This window comes from Hylobates moloch, unplaced genomic scaffold, assembly GCF_009828535.3.
Source record: "Hylobates moloch isolate HMO894 unplaced genomic scaffold, HMol_V3 SCAFFOLD_23, whole genome shotgun sequence".
In the NCBI taxonomy this organism is placed as follows: Eukaryota; Metazoa; Chordata; class Mammalia; order Primates; family Hylobatidae; genus Hylobates; species Hylobates moloch.
Genome location: NW_026652298.1, coordinates 27,161,824 through 27,177,641, shown reverse-complemented (window position 1 = coordinate 27,177,641; position 15,818 = coordinate 27,161,824). Strand labels below are relative to the sequence as shown.

General features: G+C 47.7%; 1 protein-coding gene across 3 annotated transcripts in view; it reads left to right on the top strand.

Moving 5' to 3' along the window:
• Positions 1 to 14,616, top strand: part of NDE1 (nudE neurodevelopment protein 1) — a 61,075-nt gene extending 46,459 nt beyond the window's left edge. For all 3 annotated transcript variants that reach the window (XM_058433912.1, XM_058433911.1, XM_032145246.2), the window contains 4 exons: positions 3,481 to 3,660; positions 6,859 to 6,950; positions 9,756 to 9,907; positions 12,763 to 14,616. In XM_058433912.1, the coding sequence (XP_058289895.1) occupies positions 3,481 to 3,660; positions 6,859 to 6,950; positions 9,756 to 9,907; positions 12,763 to 12,856 (518 nt within the window). In that variant the 3' untranslated portion in view covers positions 12,857 to 14,616. The remainder of the gene's footprint in view (positions 1 to 3,480; positions 3,661 to 6,858; positions 6,951 to 9,755; positions 9,908 to 12,762) is intronic.
• The last annotated feature ends 1,202 nt before the right edge of the window (positions 14,617 to 15,818 follow it).

Sequence of the window (15,818 nt, the reverse complement as noted above, 5' to 3'; positions counted from 1 at the left end):
GTCTAGTCAGAGGGTGTCGGACTGCACCGGGCAGACTCTTGCCTTGGGCCCTGGCTGGAGCTGAGAACAGTCAGACATCCAACCCTGTAAGGGCAGGGCCCCTTATGGGTATTTAGAGAAATAGCTTTGGGGTTCACAGATGAAGTCCTTGTATTGGGTTTCTGCCTCTGGGCAGCAGAATTTATTTCCAGAAAGATGCTTCCTGGTCTGTAATTCACAAACACAGCAGACCACCCTGATGCTCAATAGGAACAGAAGAGTTTTGTAGGGAGAGCCTGGCACAGTGGCTCACACCTGTAATCCTAGCACTTTGGGAGGCCAAGGATCTCTTGAGCCCAGGAGTTCGAGACCAGCCTGGGACTGGTGGGACTCCATTTTTACAAAAACATTTAAAGAGTAGCTGGGTGTGGTGGCATGTGCCTGTAGTCCCAGCTACTCAGGAAGCCAAGGTGGGATGATTGCTTGAGCCCAGGAGGTGGAGCGTGCAGTGAGCTATGATGGCATCAATGTACTCCAGCCTGGGTGACAGAATGAGACCCTTTCTCTTAAAAAGAAAAGATTTTGTGGGGAGAAATTTCTGGTGGAATTGCCAGCTAGCGTATTATTTTTGTGACTTGATGGCAACCGATAAATTTGGCTTAGAACTTTGAAACCTCGTTAGCATTTGCCCTTTAGCAGTTGGCACTTCCAGAGGTAGAATGTTCATACTGTAATGAGGCATTTGGCCAGGCACAGTGGTACACACCTGTAATCCCAGCACTTTGGGAGGCTGAGGCAGGCGGATCACCTGAGCTCAGGAGTTCGAGACCAGCCTGGACAACATAGAGAAACCCCATCTCTACTAAAAATAGAAAACATTAGCAGGGCATGGTGGTGGGTGCCTGTAATCCCAGCTGCTCAGGAGGCTGAGGCATGAGAATTGCCTGAACCTGGGAGATGGAAGTTGCAGTGAGCCAAAATTGCACCACTGCACTCCAGCCTGGGTGACAGAGTGAGACTGTCTCAAAAAAAAAAAAAAAAAATTTGTTAGTGGATTGTCCAAGAAGTTGTTTTTATCCTTTTTTTTTTTTTTTTTTTGAGATGGCGTCTTGCTCTGTTGTCCAGGCTGGAGTGTGGTGGTGCTATCTCTGCTCGCTGCAACCTCCGCCTCCCAGGTTCAAGCGATTCTCCTGCCTCAGCCTCCTGAGTAGCTGGGACTACAGGTGTGCGCCACCATGCCTGGCTAATTTTTATATTTTTAATAGAGGCGAGGTTTCACCATGTTGGCCAGGCTGGTCTTGAACTCCTGACCTCAGGTGATCTGCCTACCTCGGCCTCCCGAAGTGCTGGGATTACAGGGGTGAGTCACCGTTACTGGCCCAATTAATTGTTTATAACGTCAGTTTGCTTTCTAATGTGTAACCAGTAGGTGGGGGATTAAAAAGTAAAAATTACTAAGTTTAATAAAGTAGTTGTTCCTAGATGCCCATCAGTAATGAAGTGGTTAAATGAAGTACATAGATTTATTTTGTGAAAAGTTAAATAATTGTTAAAATGAACAATAGATAGAAATGTTGTGGTAGAAAGATTGCCAAGGCTAGGCACAGTGGCTGATGCCTGTAATCTCCGTGCTTTGAGAGACGGACGCGAGAGGATTGCTTGAGCCTAGGAGTTCAAGATGAGCCTGGACAACATAGTGAGACCCCATCTCTAACAAAAATGAAAAGTGTAAAAATTAGCTCGGCCTGGTGGCATATGTCTGTAGTCCCAGCTACTTAGAAGGCTGAAGTGGGAGGATGACTTGAGCCCAGGAGTTCAAGGTTACATTGAGCTATGATTGTGCCACCGCACTCCAGCCTGGGTGACTGAGTCAGACCCTGTCTCTACACAAAGAACATTGCCAAGACGTACCACTGAAGGGGGGAGAGTAAGTCATACACAGGACAATATATTGTATGTTTCCAGTAATGCTTTTTGAATAAAAAATTTTCCTATTTTATGCTCAATAGATACATACGTATGTATAAAGTTTATGTTTGAAAATGGAGAGAACAGCTGGGTGCAGTGGCTCACACCTGTAATCCCAGCGCTTTGGGAGGCCAAGGTGGGTGGATCACGTGAGGTCAGGAGTTCGAGAAGAGCCTGGACAACATGGTGAAACCCCGTCTCTGTTGAATACAAAAAAAAAAAAATTAGCCGGGCATGGTGGTGTGTGCCTGTAATCCCAGCTACTTGGGAGACTGAGTCGAGAGAATCACTTGAACCTGGGAGGCAGAGGTTGCAGTGAGCCGAGACTGTGCCATTAAACTCCAGCCTAGGCAAGAGAGTGAAACTCCATCTCAAAAAAAAAATTCAGAGAACAATGGTTGAAAAGCCCTTTCACATGTTATGGTGATTATGAGTGAGGAGGAGCGTTTGGGGTTAGTCTGGAAAGCATACTTTATTTTTGAGACAGTCTCGCTCTGTCACATAGGCTGGAGTACAGTGGTGTGATCTCAGCTCACTGCAATCTCGATCCCCCGGGCTCAAGCGATTGTCCTGCCTCAGCCTCCCAAGCAGCTGGGACTACAGATGCACGCCACCATCCATGGCTAATATCTTGTATTTTTAATAGAGATGGGGTTTTGCCATGTTGGCCTCTAAAGTCCTGACCTCAAGCGATCCTCCCACCTCGACCTCTCAGAGTGCTGGGCTTACTGTGTCCGGCCTCTTCTTTTTTTTTTTTTTTTTTTTTTTTGAGCCAGAGGTCTCATTCTGTCGCCAAGGCTGGAGTGGCACAATGAGGGTTCACTGCAGCCTCGACCTCCCGGATTAATGTGATTCTTGGACCTCAGCCTCCCAAAGTGTTGGGATTACAGGCATGAGCCACTGCTCCCGGGCATACTTTCATTTAGTATTCTAAATACGCTGCTATGTTGGAATTGTTTTTTCAATAATAAAAGCATTAGTGTGTCACTGTCATAGCTTTTTAAAAATTTGAAACCATTTTGTTAGTCAAGAGAAAAATCCTGTAGAGTTCCAAGTCTGCTAGGCAAGGTCCTGTGGGTTTCCCTTTATTTGGGGTTTCTAGCTGGAGTGTTTCACCCCAGTAGGTCTTTTTTCTGAGCAGTGTCTACTGTTGAACCTCTCTACCTGCATCCCACCAACTTTAAGCAAGGACTTAAATTCCCTTTTTGTTTTTTGAGATGGAGTCTTGCTCTTGTCACCCAGACTGGAGTGCACTGGAGCAATCTCAGCTCACTGCCACCCTGGCCTCCCAGGTTCAAATGATTCTCATGCCTCATCCTCCTGAGTAGCTGAGATTACAGGTGCCCGCCACCATGCCGGGCTAATTTTTATATTTTCAATAGAGATGAGGTTTCACCATGTTGGTCAGGGTGGTCTCGAGCTTCTGACCTCAGGTGATCCACCTGCCTTGGCCTCCCAAAGTGCTGGCATTATAAACACGAGCCACTGCGCCTGGCCGAGGACTTGAATTCCTGAATCCTTTTCCTGGCACAGATTTGCGGCAGGAACTGGCCGTGCAGCAGAAGCAGGAGAAACCCAGGACCCCCATGCCCAGCTCAGTGGAAGCTGAGAGGACAGACACAGCTGTGCAGGCCACGGGCTCCGTGCCGTCCACGCCCATCACTCACCGAGGACCCAGCTCAAGTTTAAACACACCTGGGAGCTTCAGACGTGGTAAGGGGAGTGGGAATTGGATTTTCTCAGTTCACAAAGCGTTTCTGGGTAAGAATCTGGGGTGGGTCTTGGGGCTGTGATGACTTGCAGCAGGCTCAGAGCCTGATTTGCTCTCAGGCTTTGAGCAGCGAGTAGACTGGGATGTTCCTGGGGATGGGCATTGAGATCAGTGAGGACCGGGTGTGAGGCAGTAGTGGAGTCTGATGAAATGGGAAATGGAAACCCCACCCAGAGGGAGTGGCTGCCATTCTGCAGCTACAAGGAATGGCCCTTCATCTGCAGCTTTTTCCATTCTTCAAAGCCAGAAATCCTCCTTTTTTGTTGTTTTTTGAGACAGGATCTCACTCTGTTGCCCAGGCTGGAGTGCAGTGACGTGATCTTGGCTCACTGCAACCTTTGCATCCTGGGCTCAAGTGATTCTCCCACCTCATCCTCCGGAGTAGCTGGGACTAAAGGCACGCACCACCACATCTGGCTAACTTTTGTATTTTAGTTGGAGAGACAGTCTTGCCATGTCGCCCAGGCTGGTATCAAATTCCTGGACTCAAGTGATCCACCCGCCTTGGCTGATCGCAAAGTGCCGGGATTACGGGCGTGAGCCACTGCACCTGGCCAAAAATCCTCTTTTTGAATATAAAACCTCCCAAATTTGAAATGTCACTGACCAAATACAAAAAAGTAAAAAGCATTCTGTGGGTTTCGTAATACATCCACCGAGAGCTAGACTCAGTGTAACCTGTGCTGCGTGGGCAGAAAAAAAGAATCTGGGTTCTCACCCCAGCCCCTCTGCCAACTGCTTCCGATCAGGCCTTTTACAGCAGATATTAATAACAGTTAAGGGGTGCTCAGTGTGTGCTGGCCACCCTGCAGCCTTCGCCGCGGGCCCAGGATGCAGGTGCTGTCCGCATTTGATGAAAGTGAGGCCCTGAGTTAAGCAGAGTCATGAAGCAATTGAATGGCAGATGGTTTGGGATTCAGACCCAGGCAGGCAGGCCCCAGGGCTTACCCTACCATCTACTGCCTTATCCCTTAGCTTGTCCCCTGGGCATGAAGAGACCAGTGAGACTTCTAGAATCCCAGTGTAGAGAGCCCTTTTGTTTAGTTTTGTTGAGTTGGAGTTTTGCTCTATTGCCCAGGCTGGATTGCAATAGTGTGATCTTGGCTCACTGCAACCCCCTCCTCCCGGGTTCAAGTGATTCTCCTGCCTCAGCCTCCCGAGTAAGCTTGGATTACAGGCACCCACCACCATGCCTGGCTAATCTTGTATTTTTAATAGAGACGAGGTTTTACCATGTTGGCTGGGCTGGTCTCAAACTCCTGACCTCAGGTGATCCGCCTGCCTCAGCGTCTGAAAGTGGTGGTATTACAGGTGTGAGCCACTGTGGCTGGCCCCAGCCTAGAGGCATTTTGCCTTTATTTATTTGCATTTATTCCATTTTTTTAGAGACATAGTCTTGGTCTGTGGCCCAGGCTGGAGTGTGCAATCATAGCTCACTGCAGCCTCCAACTCCTGGGCTCCAGTGATCCTCCTGCCTCAGCCTCCTGAGTAGCTGGGACTAGAGGTATGCAACTCCATGCCTGGCTATGTTCCATACTTTTATATGCATGTAGCTCACCTGGAGATCTTGGTAGAATATACCTCAGATCAAGTGGGTCTTGGGTGGGGCCTGAAATTTTTTTTTTTTTTTTTGGAGACTGAGTCTTTCTCTGTCGGCCAGGCTGGAGTGCAGTGGCATGATCTTGACTCACTTCAGCCTCTGCCTCCTGGATTCAAGCGATTCTCATGCCTCAGCCTCCCGAGTAGCTGGGATTACAGGCACCTGTTACCATGCCCAGCTAATTTTGTATTTTTAGTAGAGACAAGATTTTGGCATGTTGGCCAGGCTGGTCTTGAACTCCTGACCTCAGCTGATTGCTGCCTTGGCCTCCGAAAGCACTGGGATTACAGGTGTGAGCTACTGTGCCTGGCCTACAGATTCTGCATTTCTTTTTTTTTTTTTTTTTTTTTTTGAGATGGAGTCTTGCTCTGTCTCCCAGGCTGGAGTGCAGTGGCACAATCTCGGCTTGCTGCAAGCTCCACCTCCCGGGTTCAAGCCATTCTCCTGCCTCAGCCTCCCGAGTAGCTGGGACTACAGGCACCCACCACCATGCCCGGCTAATTTTTTGTATTTTTTTTTTTGGTAGAGACGGGGTTTCACTGTGTTAGCCAGGATGGTCTCGATCTCCTGACCTCGTGATCCGCCCTCCTCGGCCTCCCAAAGTGCTGGGATTACAGGCGTGAGCCACCGCGCCCAGCCTTGAGATTCTGCATTTCTAACAGTTCTCACGTGCTCCTGGTGCATGGACCCCACTTGGAGAAGAGAGGCTCTGCAGAGCTGGACCGTTGTAAAGCTGGATCATCCTGTCTGTAGTTCTTGTGTCTATCACAGATGTCATTATGTTAATTAACTACATGGATTTTCTACAATTTCAGAAGGATTTGTTTTGGGTTTGTTTAAAAAGACTAACGTGGCTGGGCACGGTGGCTCATGCCTGTAAATACCAGCCCTTTGGGCAGCTGAGGTGGGAGGATTGCTTGAGACCAGGAGTTCATGATCAGCCTGGGCAACATAGTGAGACCCTGTCTCTATTAAAAAAAAATTTTTTTAAAGGCTAGGCATGGTGGTTCATGCCTGTAATCCCAGCACCTTTGGAGGCCAAGGTGGGCAGATCATTTGAGGTCAGGAGTTCGAGACCAGCCTGGACAACGTGGTGAAACTCTGTCTCTACTAAAAATACAAAAATTAGCCAGGTGTGGTGGCACATGGCTGTAATCCCAGCTACTCAAGATGCCAAGGCAGGAGAATCACTTGATTGAACCTGGGAGGCGTGGCGGTTGTAGTGAGCCGAGATCACATCACTGCACTCCAGTCTGGGTGACGGAGCAAGACAACGTCTAAAGAAAAAAAAATTTTTTTTTAAAGACTAACATGTAAAAATAAATACTTGTTGCAGTCATCACAAGGACTTGAAAAATTGGTTGTCATATGGGCTTTGGGTGTGTGATGCGGTTAACTACGGAAAGAAATAGGGTAGCTTTTGGGATCCGAGGAAAGGCGTCAGCGTCCCTCCTGTCCTGTGGTTTTGGATCTAGAGATATTAGTGCACAGACATGACTATAGGTTGGTGAATTATATGCTCTTCCCTTCGCACACCCAGGCCTGGACGACTCCACCGGGGGGACCCCCCTCACACCTGCGGCCCGGATATCAGCCCTCAACATTGTGGGAGACCTACTGCGGAAAGTCGGGGTAAGACCATACTTTACTGGCGTTTGATGCCTTCCTGCCTGTCTTTCAGGATGTGTGAAGACGGGGTTGATCTAGTTCCTTCCCTCTCTTCTTTTTTTCTTTTTTTAAGAGACAGGGTCTTGCTCTGTTGCCCAGGCTGGAGTGTAGTGGTACAATCACAACTCACTGCAGCCTCGTACTCCTGGGCTCAAGCGATCCTCCCACCTTAGCTTCCTGAGGATCTTGGACCACAGGTGTGCGCCACCATGCCTGGCTGATAATTTCATTTTTTGTAGTAATGGTAGTATTGCTGTGTTGCCCAGGCTGGTCTTAAACTCCTGGCCTCAAGTGATCCTCCCAGGTTGGCCTCCCAAAGTTTTGGGATTACAGGCATGAGCCAACGCGTCTGGCCCCTTTCATAGCAATGTGGTGAGTTTTAGGTGTGGCTGCTCGTTTAGCATCCCTGGGAATCATTAGAGCTTCCTGTGGGAGTTACTGCCAGACACTCAGAGCTCTGACTCGAAGCCCTGCTCTAAACCCTATGTATGTCTCTTTCTTTTTGCCATTTTTCTTCTAGGAAATTTGGGAAATTAGGGTGATATCTGTGTTTTTTCCTTAACTCGAAAAAACTGAGGAGCACTTGGAAACTGCCTTCTCTTTTGGCCAGGTGCAATGTCTTATACCTGTAATCCCAGTGCTTTGGGAGGCCAAGGTGGGAGGATCACTTGAGCTCAGGAGTTTGACACCGCCCGGGCAACATGGTGAAACCCCCTGCCCCAACTTGGCCTCTACAAAATGTAAAAATTAGCTAGGCCTGGTGGTGCACACTGGTGGTCCAGCTACTCAGGAGGCAGAGAGGTGGGAGGATTGCTTGAACCTGGGAAGTTGAGGCTGAGTGAGCTGAATTGCAACACTGCACTCCATTCTGGGCACGATGTTGTCTCAGAAAAGAAAAAAACTGCCACCTTTTTTTTTTTTTTTTTTTTTTTTGGTTTGTTTCTTGGGGTTTAAGAGAATCTTGACACTTTGGGAGACTGAGATGGGTGGATCACCTAAGGTCAGGAATTCAAGACCAGCCTGGCCAACGTGGTGAAACCCCATCTCTACTAAAAATACAAAAATTAGCCGGGAATGGTGGTGGGCACCTGTAATCCCAGCTACTCGAGAGGCTTATGCAGGAAAATTGCTTGAATCTGGGAGGCAGAGGTTGCAGTGAGCTGAGATCGCACCACTGGGTGACAGAATGAGACTTGGTCTCAAAAAAAAAAAAAAAAAAATTATTGAAAGCCTAGGGCAAAGAACTTGGCCTTTCCGCTTTTATGTTTTTTTTTGTTTGTTTGTTTGTTTTTTTTTTTTTTTGAGACGGAGTCTTTCTCTGTCCCCCAGGCTGGAGTGCAGTGGCACGATCTCGGCTCACCGTAACCTCCACCTCCTGGGTTCACGCCATTCTCCTGCCTCAGCCTCCCGAGTAGCTGGGAATACAGGCGCCCGCCAACACGCCCGGCTAATTTTTTGTGTTTTTAGTAGAGACGGGGTTTCACCATGTTAGCCAGGATGGTCTCGATCTCCTGACCTCGTGATCCGCCCGCCTCAGCCTCCCAAAGTGCTGGGATTACAGGCTGGAGCCACCGCGCCCGGCTAGCTTTTATGTTAATTACAGGGAGGGATCCTTTTGTGCTTAAGTAAAAACATAGGTATTCTTTGTAGTTTATTTTTAAAAATAATGCCTAGAAGGCCACATAATTTAACTCCTACCAAGTTGTCACTGTACACAGTATATTCATAGCTACAACTTAATAGAAGCTTGCAACTCATTTCTTTTATGTTTTTACTTCTGGCTTTTGGCTGTCTGGTTTGCTATTCTAGAAGCAGGTCTGCATTTCAATATTTAGCCTAGTTGGAGTATAGAGAAGTCTGGGGGTGCTGTCAGTGTCCTTTTGGTTTCCTCAGGGTCTGTTGTAGCCAGACCAAGTCCTTATCAAACTTCCTGCCATTCTGCAGAGGTTTAACAAGGTAAACCAAAGAGTGAAGGATTCCAGAAGTGGATTTCCTACTTCCTACGAGCAGAGTTGGATAATTGGTAGGTTAGTGATTTTTCCAGAAAGCTCCCATTTTTTAAAATTCTTTGTAATTAAAAAAAAATTTTTTTTTTTGTTTGCCAAGCATGATTGTGCCTAGTCCTAGCTATTCAGGAGGCTGAGGTGGGAGGATAGCTTGAGCCTGGGAGGTCGAGGCCGCAGTGAGCTGTGATCTTTTTCCAGGAAGCTCCCAACGATTTTTAAAAATTTTTTGTAATTAAAAAAAATTTTTTGCATTAAAATTTTTTGTTATTAGCTGGGCATGATTGCAGACGCCTATAATCCCAGCTGCTCAGGAGGCTGAGGTGGGAGGGATTGGTTGAGCCTGGGAGGTTGAGGCTGCAGTGAGCTGTGATCTCACCAGTGCACTCCAGCCTGGGTGACACAGCAAGACCTTGTCTAAAAATTTTTTTTTTTTTTTTTTTTTTTTTACTTTAACTGGGATGGGATCTTACTTTGTGGCCCAGGCTGGTCTCAAACTCCTGACGTCAAGCCATCCTCCTGCCTTGGCCTCCCAGAGTGCTGGGATTATATGTATGAGCCATTGTGCCCAGCCAGCTCCCAAATACTTAAGGTGCTTGGTTTTGAGACTGGCATATACATTGGATTCCTCTTGGGGTCCCACCTTGGAATTCCAGTGCACAACAGTTGGGAACCACTGTCTGAGGTTCATTCTTCTGTACGGGCTCCAGTAAGACAGAATAGTCCTTGCTTATAACTTGAGAGATAAAAGCGTATTTCTCTCCAGGCACTGGAGTCCAAACTCGCTTCCTGCCGGAACCTCGTGTACGATCAGTCCCCAAACCGAACAGGTGGCCCGGCCTCTGGGCGGAGCAGCAAGAACAGAGATGGCGGTGAGAGATGGCCAAGCAGCACCAGCGTGCCTTTGGGTGATAAGGGGTCAGTACCTTCTAATAATCCTCTCGCTGGCGGGGAGAACCCGCCTGCCCCAGGCAAGAGACACTCGCCCCCAGCCCACAGCCATGTGTCTTTTTAAATTACAGGATTATTTCAGCAAACCTTATCCTCTCCTCTGCTCCCTGCAGGCAGCGTTAGGTGGTGTCCTGTGGCTTGAACAAAGGGCTAGAGAGAAGGTCTTGTTTTGTGAGACAGGGTCTCACTCTGTCACCCAGGCTAGAATACGATGGCAGGATCATGGCTCACCCTCTGCCTCCCAGGTCAAATGATCCTCCCCACCTCAGTCCCCCGAGTAGCTGGGAGTATAGGTGCGTGCCACCATGCCCGGCTAATTTTTTGTATTTTTTCTAGAGACAGGGTTTTGCCATGTTGCCGAGTTTGGTCTCAAATTCTGAGCTTCAGGCGATCCTCACCCTTCATCCTCCCAAAGTTTTGCGACAACAAGTGTGGGCTACCATGCTTGGTCAAGAAGGTCATTTTTATCATTTGATTCTACAGCTGCTACTCATGGTTACACTGTGAGAATGTCCTGTGTAAAGCCCTTATTTGGGCCAGGTGTGGTGATGCTCGCCTGTAATCCCAGCAGTCTGGGAGGCCAAGGCAGGTGGATCACTTGAGGTGAGGAGTTCAAAACCAGTCTGGGCAACATTGGTAAAACCCCATCTCCACCAAAAAAATAGAAAAATGAGCCAGGCATATCGCATGTGCCTATAGTCCCAGCTACTCAGGAGGCTGAGGAAGGGGAATCACTTGAACCCTGGAGGCAGAGATTGCAGTGAGCCAAAATTGTGCCTCTGCACAGCAGCCTGGGTGACAGAGCAAGACTCCATATCAAAAAGTTAATTAATTAAATAAAAATAAAGCCCTTATTTGGGGAATTGAGTATCAATCACGGCTCTGCTTTCCCTGAAGATTTTTTTTTTTTTTTTTTTGAGATGGAGTCTTGCTCTGTCACCCAGGCTGGAGTGCAATGGCACGATCCTAGCTCACTGCAACCTCTGCCTCCCAGGTCTAAGCAATTCTCCTGCCTCAGCCTCCCGAGTAGCTGGGATTACAGGCATGTGGCACCACGCCCAGCTAATTTTTTTTGTATTTTTAGTAGAGACGGGGTTTCACCGTGTTAGGATGGTCTTGATCTGAAGACTTTGTGATCCACCCACCTTGGCCTCCCAAAGTGCTGGGATTACAGGCGTGAGCCACTGCAACCAGCCCTTTTTTTTTCTTTTTAAATCTGTAGAACCTTTGAGATACTGGCACTAACTTCTAGCCATACTGTGTTCCTGAAACCAGCCACCTGATGGGACAGGGCAGATCTGACCTCTAACAGTGTCATTAATTTTCTTCCTTAAAGAAAATCAGGGCCAGGCGCAGTGGCTCACACTTGTAATACCAGCACTTTGGGAGGCTGAGGCCAGCGGATCAATTGAGTTCAGGAGGTTGAGGCCACAGCCGTGTTCCCAGCCACTGCACTCCAGCCTGGGCGATGACGCAAGACCTTGTCTCAGAAAAAAAAAAAAGGGGGCAGCTTTCAGATTCAGGAATTGTGCAAGGTGTGTGACTACCATCTGTCTGGGCCCCAAGCCATGGGAATTTGACGGGTTTGTAGCAGACACATGACAGGAAATTAAGAATATTTTCCATGGCATGCACATAACTTTCAGACCTTTACACGTGGATTTTTAGGCCAGGTGCAGTGACATGGCTCACACCTGTAATCCCAGCACTTTGGGAGGCAGAGGTGGGTGGATCACTTGAGGCCAGGAGTTCACAAGACCAAACTGGGCAACATGGTGAAACCCTATCTCTACGAAAAATACGAAAATTAGCTGGGCATGGTGGCGGATGCCTGTAGTCCCAGCTACTTGGGTGGCTAAGGCATAAGAATCACTTGAACCCAGGAGGCGGAGGTTGTAGTGAGCCAAGATTGCACCACTGCACTCCAGTCTGGGCAACTGAGTGAGACTCTTTTCTCAAAAAAAAATTTAATTTTTGTTTTTTTTTTTTTTCTTTCTGCGAGACAGGGTTTTGCTGTGTCGCCCAGGCTGCAGTGCAGTGGTGCGACCATAGCTCACTGCAGCCTCATCTTCCTGGGCTCAAGCCATCTTCCTGCCTCAGCCTCCCAAGTAGCTGGGGCTACAGGTGCACACCACCACCCCTGGCTAATTTTTTTTATGTTTTATAGAAACAGTCTTGCTATGTTGCCCAGACTGGTCTCAAACCTTCTGGCTTTGAGTTTGAGAATATACCTCTGAGACTGCAGTCTGCTTCTCATTGAGATTTCTAGAGGTGAGTTTTTTGATTAATTTTCCAGGTGATCCTCCCACCTTGGCCTCCCAAGTGCTGGGGATTACAAGTGTGAGCCATCATGCCTGGCCTAACTTTTTTTTTTTTTGAGACACGGTCTCACTCTGTCACCCAGGCTAGACTGCAGTGGCGTGATCTCGGCTCACTGCAGCCTCCGCCTCCTGGGCTCAAGCTATCCTCCCACCTCAGCCTCCCAAGTAGCTGGGACTACACATGCAGGCCACCACACACAGCTAATTTTTGTTTGCATTTTTTGTAGAGACAGGGTCTCACTATGTTGCCCAGGCTGTAAAACAAATAGGTAAGAGATGGATTTTTCTAGTGGGTCTGAGACTGGGCGTTTTGTGTGACCTTGGAATCTGAGAGCCAGGTAGCCAGTGTCCTCTTCTTCATTTCACAGGAGAGAAAATTGAGGCCCATGTGAGACCCTGCTCCTGACTCTAGATGTTCACCCTTATAACTCTGTGGGCCCCGGTGCTAGCCAGTTTGTCACAGCTGTCATGTCAGCTTAATTTGGTTTGCTCTGTCTGAAGGTTGGGGAAGCGCCTGGAATTTGGGAAGCCGCCTTCACACATGTCTTCATCGCCGCTGCCATCAGCCCAGGGGGTAGTCAAGATGTTGCTTTAGGAAAACCATGGAAGCTGAAGCTCTTGGTGTCGGTGCAGGAGTCGTTACCCTTTGTCGTCTTTCTATACTAGGTTTTTGCTTCAAGTTAGTTTGAGAAATAAGAGCAGTCACCATAGTTAGTTAGCTTTGCGGCCCAAGCCAGTGACCGAGGCCATCACCTGTGCTCTGGAGTTTGTCCCTGGGAAATGTCTCCTCATCCTTGCCTGCCACTGTGTGCATTGCAAAGAGGGACAAAAGGGGCTCTCTGGGAAGGGCTCTAAGGTGCCGGTGATGAGGCTACCCTGTTTTTGTTTTTGAGATAGACTCTCGCTCTGTTGCCCAGGCTGGAGTGTGGCGGCGTGATCTCAGCTCACTGCAGCCTCAGCCTCCCAGGTTCAAGCGATTCTCTTATCTCAGCTTCCCAAGTAGCTGGGACTACAGGAGTGTGCCACTACACCCACTAATTTTGTATTTTTAGTGAGAAACGGGGTTTCACCATGTTGGCCAGGCTGGTCTTGAACTCCTGGCCTCAAGTGATACTCCCACCTCAGCCTTCCAGAGTGCTGGAATTACAGGCGTGAGCCACTGTGCCTGGCCCCTGATTGGTCTTGACAGGTGTTTTTAATGTCCCAAGTCTCCTTAAATGTGGGATGGAGCTTCTCTCAGAGGCTCTTCCCCAGCCCCCAACCAGCTGGAATTGTCTTCCAGAACAAAATCTCCCAGTGCTTTGTAGTGTACTGAAATCATGTCTAAGAACAGAGAACAGAACGGTCACATGCCTTTTTAAAAACTGTGGAATAGGCCGGGTGCGTTAGCTCAGGCCTGTAATCCTAAGACTTTGGGAGGCCGAGGCGGGTGGATTACCTGAGGTCAGGAGTTCAAGACCAGCCTGGCAAACATGGTGAAACCCCATCTCTACTAAAAATACAAAAAATTAGCTGGGTGCGGTGGTGTGTGCCTATAATTCCAGCTACTCCAGATGTTGAGGCAGGAGAATTGCTTGAACCCGGGAGGCGGAGGTTGCAGTGAGCCAGGATCGCGCTACTGTACTCCAGCCTGGGCAACAGAGGGAGACTCTGTCTCCAAAAAAAAAAAAAAAAAAAAAAAAAAAAAAAAAGTGTCATAAACCTCTGAGACTGTAGCCTGCTTCTCAGCTTCTCATTGAGATTTCTAGAGGTGTGTTCGAGTTTTCAGAGTAATTTTCCAGACCAACCAGCGTCAGTGGGAAATCTGTCCTCTTTTGGCAAACTGTGATCATTCATTTTCCTGAGTCCCCTGGTGGGGTGGGGGGAATTCTACCTCAGGACCCTGAGGGGTCTTTGGGGCAGGATGGCCTTGGTAATGCAGCCGCTAAGAACAGGACTTCAAAGGCATAATGAAGTAACCAGGGTGATCATCAAGTAAGATTAAAGCACAAGATCATTGTAGGAGGCTTCCTTGTCAAAGACGTGAACACGGGATTTCCAACGCACCACGGCGTGTCCACTCATCACTGTGTGTTAGGAACTGCTGTCTCTTTGGGACACAAGTTAAAAGAACACACTAATTTCTGGAGTGTGCCAGCAGCTTCACGGCCTTCATTTTGTTACTAAATTATTTTCTGGAAGAACAGCAAAAATTTCAGGTTGAAAACAGACCTTTCCAAGTGCTACTGAAATTCCGCAGAGAATTAAGCCGCGATGGTGGGTTTCTTACCCTAGAAACATCCTAACCTGTATCCACAAAAGATGTCTTTTTATTTTTTTAAAAGATCAATAAAATCAAGAGAAACGAATGTTGAACTTGTTTGGGCTGCTGGTCGAGGCTTTGTATGTTTGTACTTTAATGTTTTCCCATAGAGTGGTGAAAAACTTTTTTTAACCAAGTTATATAAAATATGAAAAAATATTTTAAAAAATTTCTATTCAAGCCAGGTTTTTAGAAATGTACCCAGGATGTGTTTGTGCGTCATTCAAGGCATATTAGCATCTGGTCACAAGGTGGAGTCCTTCGTTTCCATGTTTCCTGTCTCCCAAATCTGTCTGATCCCATGGAGTTGGTGGTATACGACATCGTTTGTGTTGAACAGAACCTTTGCAGATATGTCTGCCTAAAACACTCAAGCTGAAAGAAGGATAAGGCCTACAGCTTGTTTTTATGGCCCTTACTCTAAGAATGATTTGTTATGTTTTTAAGGGTTGTTTTAAAGCAGATGAATATTCGGCAAGACCATATGTAGCCTGTAAAGGCTAAAATACTATCTGGCTGGGTGGTGGTGGTGGTGTTACTGTTACCTGGGCTGCAGTGCAGTGGCGTGATCATAGCTCACTGCAGCCTCGAACTCCTGGCTCATACGATCCTCCTGCCTTAGTCTTCCAAGAGGTTGGGAGTACAGGTGTGCACTATCCTGCCTGGCTTACTAACAAAAAATAAAAAACACCTTTTTTTTTTTTTTTTTTTTTAAATAGAGACGGGGGTCTCTCTCGGCCAGGCTGGCCTCCAACTCCTGGCCTCAAGTGATTTTCCCATCTCAGCCTCCCAAAGTGCTGAGATTCCACGTGTGAGCCACTGTACCCAGCCACCATCTGACCTTTTGTGGAAAGTGTTTGCTGACTCATTGGACAAGACCTTGTGTTTTAACTTAAAAAATCAAGGAAATCTTGTATTTTTCATATGATATTGGTTTTGATGAGTCAAGATGTTCTTCCCAGTCATGTTTGAGGGCAGGGGGCAGTGGCCCTTGGACCACACATCACCTTGTCTCCCCCGCCTTCCCCACCGAGCAGCCCAATAACCCCCTTAGACAGTCTAACTTTGCATCTCTGCTCTGCTCTTTTGCTGGCTGTGGGGTCGTAGGCAATTGATTTCGCCTCTCTAGCCCTCATTTTCTCCATTCATGAAATTAACCCTGACTTCAGAGAATCTTTGGGACGATGAAGCAAAACCCAGCTTTCCCCAACTTCTTTTCCTCTATAGAAAACAGCTCAACAGAAAAGCCAACGAC